Raw genomic sequence first — 11,263 nt, forward strand, 5'->3', positions numbered from 1 at the left:
CATGCTCCTGTAGTTGAGATGTCCTAGTCTTTGATGCCATACATTCACCTCACCTTCTTTAGTTAACATACATCTGGAAACATGAGCTTTTTCTTCTGATGTCCACATGTAACAGTTGTCTTTTGATCTGACTCCTCTCATCACAACTTTTTCATCATCAGTGGTCACAACACATTCTATCTTATTGAACTTCACATCATACCCTTGATCGCACAGTTGACTTATGCTGATTAGGTTGGCAGTTAAGCCATTTACAAGCAACACATTGTTCAAGTTAGGAGATTCTGTGCTAACAAGCTTTCCTACCCCCTTGATCTTTCCTTTAGCTCCATCTCCAAAAGTGACATAGTTGGTGGAGTGACTTCTGATATCTTGCAAGAAGCTCTTGTTTCCTGTCATGTGCTTTGAGCAGCCACTATCAAAATACCAATCTTCCTTTGATGATGCTCTGAAGGACGTGTAAGCTACCTGACATCTGACTTCACCCTTGGGCTTCCATTCCTTCCTCATCTGAACAGGTTTTTTATCGTGCATCTGAGGATAACCATATAACCTGTAACAGTAGGGCTTTATGTGACCATTCTTACCACAGTAGTGACACTTCCAAGGTACAATCTTCTCAGGCTTGAGCTGGGATTTCACATGTTGAGGTACATGTCTGGGCAATGAATCTGACAACTCATAATTTCTAGGCTTCTTGAATTCAGTTTGTTTCGCAGCAGACACAAATTTCTTTGAACCTTTCTGATTTTATTTGTTTGCAGTTCTATAGTCAAAGCCAATTCCCTTCAAACTCCCTCCTTGCTTGCTAGTTTCCGTCAGAATTTCATCAAGCATATCAGAACCACTGTTCAACATTCTAACAGATTTGTGAGTAGCTTCAAGCTTTCTTGTCAGAGTTGCCACTTCCTCTTGAAGTCCTGCATTAATCAACACTAGATTAGCCTTTTCCATAACATCAGCATTATTAAACTTACTTTGCCATTCCTCCAGATCTTCCTTCAGCTTTGTGCTGAGCTCTTTCAGCCTTTCATTCTGAGAGACAAGTTGTTCTATCTCACTTTGCTTTTCTCTCACAAGTTTACATGCTTCTTCCCACTTGATGTGTAGCAGCTTGTAAGTCTCAGCCAGTTCCTCATCTGTAATGTCCTCATCACTTGTATCAGACTCATAGACAGTTCCAGAGAAAGCATTGACTTTGTTTGCAGATATCTCCTCCTCAACTTCAGTGTCTTCATCTGACCAAGTTACCATCATACCTTTCTTCTGCTTCTTTAGATAAGTGGCGCATTCAGATCTGATGTGACCATATCCTTCACATTCATGACACTGCACTCCTTTATTCTGACCAGATTTTTCGTCTTCTTTGGTCTTCCTCTGTGAATTAGTAAATTTGGGTTTGTTATCGAACTTCATGTCCTGGACATTAGGCCTGGTTCTTTTATCAATCTTTCTCAATGCTCTGTTGAATTTTCTTGCTAGCATGGCCAGAGCCTCAGTCAGATTTTCACCCTCACAATCTTCATCATCACCTTCATCAGTGTTTGACACAAAAGCAATACTCTTATTCTTCTTCTCAGATTTTCCACTCAGTTTCAACTCAAATGTCTGCAAAGAGCCAATAAGTTCATCAACCTTCATGTTCTCAATGTCTTGAGCCTCCTCAATTGCAGTGACTTTCATAGCAAACTTCTGAGGAAGAGATCTCAGGATCTTCCTTACAAGCTTCTCATCTGACATAGGTTCTCCCAAAGCAAATGAAGCATTAGACAAGTCACGGACACGCATGTGGAATTCTGAAATAGTCTCTTCTTCAGTCATCATCAGATTTTCAAATTGAGTAGTAAGCATCTGAAGCCTTGACATCCTCACTCGAGTAGTTCCTTCATGTGCAGTTTTCAGAATTTCCCAAGCATCCTTTGCCACAGTACACGTATTGATCAGCCTAAACATATTCTTGTCAACTCCATTAAAAATAGCATTTAGAGCCTTTGAATTTCCAAGTGCAGCTTCATCTTCAACACTGGTCCATTCTTCTTCAGGTTTTTCAACAACAGTAGTAGAGGTGCCTTCAACCTCAGCCTTAGTGGGGTGCTTCCAACCCTTGACAATAGCTTTCCAAGTCTTGTTGTCAATCGATTTGAGAAAGGCTGTCATGCGAACCTTCCAGTAGTCATAGTTAGTACCATCCAGAATGGGTGGCCTATTGACTGATCCTCCCTCCTTGTTATCCATGAGAACTTGAATAAACTCTCTGGAGCTCACCCAACCAGAACAGGGTGCCTGCTCTGATGCCAATTGTAATTCAGGTTCCCTCTGATACGATTGTCCTACACGATGCTGGGACAAGAGGTTCGACAATCGCTTAACAATAAACAAAACTTAACAACAAAACAATAACACTCAAAAGTTGTTAACCCAGTTCAGTGAAAACTTTCACCTACGTCTGGAGGGTTTGCACCCAAAGAAAGGAAATCCACTATCTCAAGATTCAGGAATTACAGACACTCATGAACACCTCAGTTCATAGTTCACTTCCTAATCTACCCAGTGTATTTCTACTTAGAATCTCAACCTAAGTATGAGAGCCCCTCTCACTTTCTCTCAATCACTGCCACAGTGATTGGTAAACACAATGAACAATCAGAGTTTGAATGTAATCAAACAACACAGAACCCTTCTTTGCTTTATAGAATCAGTGAGCAAAGAGGATTCACAAATAACAAAGAACGAAGCATACTAACAAATCCTAAAACACACGATCTCTCTCTATCAGCTTCGGTGATCTTCACGTTTTAGGTCTTCATCCTTTTATAGACTTCAGCAGCGGTAGCATGGGCTTTAGGGTTAGCACGGGCTGAAGAAACAGATTCCAATAACAGCGATTTGAAAACGCAATCTTGATAGATTCGGTTTCTTACTGCACAAGTAAAGATAGAAATCAATCTTTTAACAAAGATTGATTCAACAAATAACAACCCAACAACTAAAACCCTTCTGAGATAGTTACTTGCTCCTCAAGTAACTCAAAACATATCTTCAACAAATCTTCAGAAGGCCCATAACAGAAACACAAGCTGAGGACTGATGTCCTAGCTTCACGAGGTCAGATGCCACGGCATCTGCTTCGACAATCAGTTGTTTTGACAAAATGCAAGGCAACATGTTCCAACAAAATGTAAAATGGAACGAATGAATAGCCATCAATTTTTGATTGCTATATATGGGTACTTTGAAAGTTATAATTACATTTAATAGTCAGTACAGATCATTGATTAGGCATAGTAGAAAATATACAAAATTCCAATATCAGTTGATAGGGCAATTAATAAGAAAGTCTGCAAGTTCACTCTAGTGACTAGAGTTTGTCTTGGAAGTTAGTCACAATATCTGCAAATGAATGAAATCACTACGAATGTTGTGAAAGTCCAGAGATTGTAAAGTCGTAAATCAAATCGTAAGATTCTCTCATAGATGTAAAAATACACTTAAACATATACATATTCATAAAAAATATATAGCATAGATAGAAAAATATAATGTAAATCTTATCATGATACTAAAGTTGAAATAAAAATTCATAATATTAACACTTTAATAAGAGTCATGAGCAGTAGGTTCAATGCAAAATCAAATCAAGTCTAGAAGGATTTCAAAATTAACATGGACTTAAAGTACAGTGTAGACATGTTAATTTAATTATAGTAGAAGCAGTTCCTTATTATGAAGGGTAAACATTACTTGTTAATCACTTAATCTGTCAGAGTTTTCTTCTATCATATCAGGATTCACCAGATTACATGAGGGAGCTTATAAAGAAAACCAGAACCTTAACTGATAAACCGTTTGGGGTTGGTTTGGTTCTGGCGTTTCCTTATGAGGAAAACTTGAAAGTGATTCTGGATGAAAAAGTAGCTGTCTTGCAAATTTACTGGGGTGATTGTACAAGGGAATTGGTAGCTAAGGCTCATGCTGCTGGGGTCAAAGTTATTCCTCAAGTGAGTTTTATGCCCATTTATCAATAGTACCAAGTTACTTATGCAAATTGGTATTCTAATTTTTGTCTTCCTTTCATTAGATATGCAAATTAATGATTCAATGCCTATGTCTGCTGCAAAGTTAAAATTAATGAAGCTCGTCTTAAGAAACTGAACCTGTCAGCTTGTTGTAACCTTTTTTTCTTTCTAACATACCTGTAGTTATGATAAAAAATCTAGCATTACTGAGTATAGAACTCATGATCTTTCTTCCTTGTTGCTATTAAGAAAACAGTTGGATGATTTGTAGTCAGTAGATCAATTGTGTCTAAGGCAAGTCAAATCTATAGAATAAACCAACTTTTTTTTTTCCTTTAAGATTGCAAAGCTCTGCATGCTTAACAGCAACTAGCAAGTGTGAAGGCATTCTCTGCAGTTTTACACAACCACTGCTGTTCGTGTCGTAATTTCACATGTTTGATTGAAGTAACACAATGTCCAATGGACAATATATGTCAATTCCTTTTGAAATCTGATGACAATTGACTGGATATTAGATGCATGATTACCTTCCTCTTCATGTCTTTTGACATGACTGATTACCAATGTCTCATTGTTTAGGTGGTGCTCCATAAATTATTCGACGTATGATTATGTGACTTAATAATAATTGCTATTCAAGTGTTTTCTCATTTCCTTTTCTTCATTTGTGTTTAGGCGGAACTATGTTAAGTGTTAACTTTATAAACTTTCTTGTATATGTACTATAAATATGCATCTTATAACAAATAACTTTCAGAGCCCCAGTGGTTAGTACTTTCCAATTTTCATGCAAGATTCCAGGTTCGAATCCTGCCTTGCTAACCTGGAATCCTGCCTTGCTATTTTTTTCATTATTTAAGATTTAACTAGCCTATTAGTAACTATTTCAATTGGATGATTTTCTCCAGATAAAAAGTATTGTCAAAATAATTAAAAATGAAATAACGTTTAAAGGTAAAAAAAATATTGAGAATATTTATTTATTTTTAAGATAACAACATTTGAATGTGATAAATTTTTCTCAAAAATTAATAATTAAGAGTAAAAATTTACATTCTTTTTCAAATAAAAGATGTGTGAGAACAGTTATAAAAAATGTTACTTAAAGGTACAAGAATATTAAAAAAAGGAAATGTAAAATTTTTAAGATTATTATTCTAACTTATAATAAATTCTCACTATATTGTAACAAAAAAAAACCTCAAAGTATATGAATTAGTTTAATCTTTATTTTTATATTATATATACATGCTGAATTGAAGCTTATCAAAAAAAAAAAATGCTGAATTGAAATCTTATAATTTTGGCACCCTCAATTTTTATATCCTAGTTCCGCCTTATACCTTTTTGTTTTGCAGGAAAGTGATAAGCTTTATATCTTCCTTGAGTTAATGCACGTATAAGTGTGCGGGCGTAACATTGTTTGGAGAAATACATCACTTGTCATCAAAGTAGAGCTTCATTGATCAAATGGTTCACATAACCAGCAATTAATAATAAAAACGGAAAACTAAATGAAGCAACAGTTGCAGTGTGCAGAAAAGAAAAAAGTGCCATGGAGAAGGTATATACACACACACACTATGTTTCACCTAATTTTTTTACTCAAGTTGGCGGGTTGCATTGAATACTCTACCAAATTCAGCTGAGAATGAACCTTGGTATGTTTCTGAGACAGCATTTGCAGTTTCAGATAGGTCCCTCTTCATCTCTGAAACTTTAGTACCCACATGTTCTTTGTATTGCGAGACTGAATCAACCAACTTAAAGAGTTTGCGAGCATGCACTTGAATTTCTTCTTCACTTTGTTTGGTTGCTTCTTGCAACTTCAACTCAGAGGCCTTGACAAAAATAATGAAGTTCATTAGATAAAATTTCATCACATGAATCAGGCTAATTTTAACCAAAAGCTAGCAGCCATGTTAATGAAGATTGGAAAAGCTCACATATATCTTCTTTCCAAATGCGTTTATTACATAATTATACTGATTCGGCAGATAAAAGACCGGCATGTATACATTTCACATTGAATTAGCCCTGTTACCAAGCTTGATATCCCTTGAATCAGTTCATTCTCCCTCTCTACACACACACACACTACAAATATATAGCTACATAGTACATACACTACATACTCCCTGTTGGCTGTTTGGATCCAGGTATGCCAAAGCTTATGCTGAAAAGGACTAGGCAAAACATAACAAAGGGCTAGAACAAAAACTAAGCAAAACATAAGAAGCAGCAAAATATACTTATGCTGAAAAGGACTAGGCAAAACATAACAAAGGATATAACAAATACTTATGCTCTTCGGTGCTCGCAAACTAGCACTCATTTGTGCACTGCATGTAGTCTGATCCCCCCAAAAAAGATTACATACTAATGGGTAGCATCAAGATAAATAAGAATTAACTCAAAAACATTACTAGTAAGAAATAGGCTGATCAATGAGGAGTTTACAGCGAACTTTGCTTGCCACTCCACAGTTATTGAAACAAAGATATAATGACAGACAAATGTTCAATCTCTTGAAGAACTCTTAGCATTTCAAACTCAATTGATTATTGAAGAAAAAAATAACCCAGAATTTACCTTTAAAACCTCAGCTACCTCCCTTTCCATATTGTCCAAGTCATGATCTGCTAGCTGGACATCCTCCAACATTTTCTGAGCTTCAGCAGAACATCTACCTGTGTAGTCCTGTGTTTCCTTCTTCATGATGTTCATTTGAGCTTCCATCTGGCAGATAATGACAAGCAGTAGAAAATAAAGTCAAACAAGTCTTCACACTTCACAAGGCAAGATGACTCTTGTTTCTTAAACCCATCTAACTCTACAAAAGAGTGTTTCAAAAATATTGCCAGAAAAAAAGGAAGTAGAGGTGTGTATCAACTTGATTGGTCATCAATACAATTCAGATTTCCCATCTAAATATTCAAGTTATACAACAGAACAACTTGTATCTGCAAAGTAAACATAGTGAAAACTAAGTCTTAAGATTAGTGCTAAACATGATGCAAAGCACTTACTTCATCAATGTATGACTGCATTGCTGCAAGCTGATTTCTTTTCCCCTCAAGCCTAGCAGCATTTTCGTTCGACTTCTGCCGAAGGGAAATTGACTCTTCCAATTTCCCCATAGAATTTTTCTTGATCTCATCAGCAAAGGAGTTAAGTGCAGGCTTCAGTGTGACTTTGTAATCAATGCCCATTATCTCAGCAGGCGTAGTTCCCTTGGGATTCAACTGATATTGAACACCATTGCCGATCTTCAGCCTAGAATCAGCACAAAAAAGAGCATGTTTGTGACAGAGACAGAAAACCAATGTCAGAATTGATTCAAGGCTATACCATTATCTATGTTTGGATTGACTGAAGTCTGAAAGTGATCAAATGGAGTGAAATCAATCATTAACTGTTCTTTTGTTTGAACTATCTAACATCAGATGAAGCAGAATGGAACATGACGGAATAAATTCCATCCTTCACTCCATCTAATAAATTACTCTCTCTTCCCCTAGAATTCAGGTGAAATGAAATGGAACAAATATTTTTTTATCACATACTTAAATGTTCCATTGATTGTTTGAATTGCTTAAGATGATATGAAATAGAATGGAATGCATCACTTTCTACCCAATATCTTATCCCATTATTACAATTTCCATTGAAACAACACTATTATTCCATTCCATTCTACCTAACCCATTCCATTCCATCTCATTTCATTTCATTCCATTCTACATTAGTAGAACTAGAAAACATTCAATATCAGAAATAATTCATGGGAGACCAGTAGCTAATAGACATAACAGTGAACAATGAACATGTGTTATCAAAGGCTCAGAGCACATTCAATTGGTAATGATGTTTATATACTATAAATTACAAAAACAAACGGATACTACAACAAATAACTAAGTGGCAGTGAGAGGTGAGTAAGAAGACACTAACCTTCTAAGGCCCTGGTTACCATCCATTGCGAGTGCCTCCAGGTCCTTGACCTTGTGGCCGAGCTCAGCGTCAGTTTCCCAACACTTTTCCTCCCATGTATTCCTAGCAAGCTCAGCCTCCCCGATATCCCTCTCCACAGCCTGCAACTCCTTCCTCATCCGCTCCACATCTCTGACATTAAACGTTTGCATTTCCACCCTCCTCTTCAGCTCCCCATTCTCCTCGCAAATCATCGCATTCTCCCCAACCTTAGCCTCAAGCTGCTTCTCCTTCTCCGCCAACACCTTCTCCATAGCCTCAATCTTCAACGAAAACTCCTCAATAATCTTGTGGAACTTCTTCACATCATCCTCCAGCATAGCCTTCTCCTTCTCAAGCAACTCCCGCTGCGAAGGCGCGTTCCTGAGCCTCTCCAGTTCCGCCTCCAAGGCAGCAGCAGCGTCCATGGTGGACTTGAGTTTCTCCTGAGCAAGGGCCTTCTCATGGAGGATCTTCTCGCGGATTTGCTGGTCGAGATTGTCAACAGCGTCGTCATCGCCGCGGATGAAGTGGAGGTAGCTGTTGAGCGTGTAGGTCAAGAGGAGGTTATTATGGAGAGGTGAAGGGGAAGAAATCGAGAGGTTATGGTGGAGAGATTTGCAGATCTGGACAAGCCAGTGGAGGAGAGCGAGGAACGTTGGCCACTGGTGCGGCGCTGCCGGAGATTTGAGGATCGATTTGTTGAGTTTGAAAGGGTAATTGAGACGCTTGAGGAGGAAGGGAAGATCGTCTTCGAGTTTGAAAGGGGAATCGAGGAGGAGAGAGAGGAGGAACTTGAGGGTTTCATGGATGTCTTTGGAGGAAGGAGATGATGCAGGTTTGAACGTGATGGGGAAGTTATGGGAAGCGAGGAACGAGTTGATGGTGGAAACCGCTGATTGTTGGAACGAGCGCTCCTTGTAGAGGTCGAGAGTGGGACGGGCGCCGATGCCGACGGAGGAGGGGCGGCTGCTGGCATCGGAGTCGCGGGGGCGGTAGGAGGGTGTCGGCGGTGGAGGGATGAAGGAGTCCTTCGGTTGCCGGCGAACGGGGCCGCTAGGTCTCATCTTCGCTGCTTCAATTTTCAATTTTGAATTTTGAATTTCTTTTTCAGTTTACTTTCGGTTTCGGAGTTTTATTTCAGTGTTTCGAATTCCCGCTCTTTATTATCATGTTTTCACATTTTTGCCCCTACTCTCTAAACACATTATTTCGGTGACTCCGCTATGGTACATGTGAGTTGGACCAGTAGAAAATAACCAATGTATTAAATGTGGTGGTTTTTATATTTTTGCTAAAATATTTTATTTCTGAAAATAAAAGTTTTATTATTTACAATATGATCTCTTACTTTTTTTTTTACGTTTATATTATCTCTTAGTTAATAGTTAATTTGTTTTAAGAAATTTAAAAACTTACTGAAAACTATCCCGAACAGGGTCCTAGTTAAATTGAGTTTTTGTCCTGAAAATTGTTTTAAGTGATGCGTTTACTAGATTTCACTCTCATTTGAAACCGTATGGAATTCTTCTTCGTCACTCGATGTGTTTATTAGATTTCACTCTCATTTGAAATCGTATGGAATCCTTCTTTGTCACTCACATTGCCATTATGGAGAGAGATGAATCCAAACACCACACTTCTTCATCTTCCATTTTTATTATCTCTCTCCCATCAAGATGTGTTTCTTCTCTCTATTGTAGTCTCTTCATTGTTGTTCATCACTTTCATCGTTTATGTGTTTGATTTGTTGGTTCTTTGCGTTTCCATTTCAACATCGTTTTCATCTTAGAAGCAATGTAATTTTTTGTGTTTTTTCAGGTCATATTCTTCTTCAAGTTTTGATTTTTGAGACTATAAGCGCACCAAACATGAGCACAATATACGTAAAAACTTCTTACTTTTTCCAGAAGTTATACGGTTATACTGCAATTTGTAAGTGCAGAATTGAAGGATATTTTAGGTATTATGTGGTGTAGAAATACATGTAAGTGGCAATAAAATCAAAACTTTTTTTAGCGTCGGCTACGTCATTGATACTTGATACATAGCAAAATAATCAATAAATCTTTCCAATATAAAAAAATATCAATAAAAACAACAAGGAAAAAAATTAAAGATACTTCCGTCACATCATTAAATATGACATTAATTTTTAATTTAAATAAAAATGAAATGTAATAGTTTAACCTATGTGTCATACAATGATTGGATGTTACGCCGACGGTCCATTAAACTCAATTAGAAAGTTTTTTTTTTGACGGACTCAATTGGATGTTGTGTTAGATTAAATTTGTAGGAATAATGAATTGGTGACGGTGATTGTTAAACTTCAAAGGGTGTCACGTGCCGGTTATTTTACCTGGTTTATGTAGTTAACTTTAGTTAAGTGACACATGTATTCACTCATACTTTCGATTTCTATGCATGATGAAAGAAACACAACTTCTCAAACGATAAGAAGTTGCGGCTTGATGCTCAAGATTCGACTCCTGCTACAACTATGGTGCTATTGTGGATGCTGCTTTAGCTCAGTTGAGGAAAATAAAACCTGTTACTGTGGAAGCTTTTTTTAAACGTTGTAATCTGATCTTAATCGTTAGGAGATTTGAATTGAACAAAATTTATTAGAGGGCGAAAGTCTTTCTGGGTCTGGGTGGGGTTGGTTTTGCAAAATAGGTTGTAGGTCATTGGCAAGTGTCTGTATATGATACACATAAAGGTTTCGGAGAAAAATAAACTGTCGCAGCTCATCTATCAACTTCCCTCTCTTATCCAGAGAGGAGAAAGTTTGTTCATCCACCCAAATCTTCACAAAGTCCAAAACTTGATCTTCAGATTCTGGTATTAAGTCTTCACTGCTCAAGATGGCTTCAGTAGCAAGAAGAAGAAAGTTATTCAGATTCTACCTTTCAGACCTACACAAAATTAAAATCATTAGTCAAAAACTCTAAAATCATTAGCAAAACATTCAATTCAATTTCAAATCAATTTTGGGACCTCATAAGAACATAAAACTTCTCTTTCAGGAAGTTTCTACTTCTTTCCCTCAACTCAGCAAAGGCAGCGAATAGGAACCCACCAAAAATTACACAGTGATGATGAAAGACTTCTGTGTTTCAAATGTTCCCACAGCGAATCGGACGACATGTCGCTCTTCCTTGTGGGTGGTTCAAGGATTCCTTCTGACCTCATAAAGCAATTTTGAAATATTTTTTTACCTAATCACGTGCCAATTATGATTAGATATAATTGTCCACATGAAATTTTCG

The 11,263-nt window shown here is 37.3% G+C and overlaps 1 protein-coding gene across 1 annotated transcript; it reads right to left on the bottom strand.

Moving 5' to 3' along the window:
- Positions 1–5,382: 5,382 nt before the first annotated feature.
- Positions 5,383–9,112, bottom strand: LOC130723626 (kinetochore protein NDC80 homolog). The gene is made up of 4 exons (XM_057574735.1): positions 7,974–9,112; positions 7,049–7,295; positions 6,612–6,758; positions 5,383–5,860 (listed from the first exon to the last, which is right to left on the bottom strand). Exons 1-4 carry the CDS (start codon positions 9,056–9,058, stop codon positions 5,621–5,623), a joined length of 1,719 nt encoding a protein of 572 aa, XP_057430718.1. The 5' UTR covers positions 9,059–9,112; the 3' UTR covers positions 5,383–5,620.
- Between the last annotated feature and the right edge of the window lie 2,151 nt (positions 9,113–11,263).

Source organism: Lotus japonicus, chromosome 6 (genome assembly GCF_012489685.1).
Source record: "Lotus japonicus ecotype B-129 chromosome 6, LjGifu_v1.2".
NCBI lineage: Eukaryota > Viridiplantae > Streptophyta > Magnoliopsida > Fabales > Fabaceae > Lotus > Lotus japonicus.

What these genes read in the sequence shown, in the direction of transcription:
- LOC130723626 (XM_057574735.1), bottom strand. Translation starts at nt 9,058, where the DNA reads ATGAGACCTAGCGGCCCCGTTCGCCGGCAACCGAAGGACTCCTTCATC. An exon ending in GGTAACCAGGGCCTTAGAAG is followed by an intron (nt 7,296 to 7,973) that starts GTTAGTGTCTTC and finishes TGCTGATTCTAG; the next exon opens with GCTGAAGATCGGCAATGGTG. An exon ending in AGGTAGCTGAGGTTTTAAAG is followed by an intron (nt 5,861 to 6,611) that starts GTAAATTCTGGG and finishes ATTTTTGTCAAG; the next exon opens with GCCTCTGAGTTGAAGTTGCA.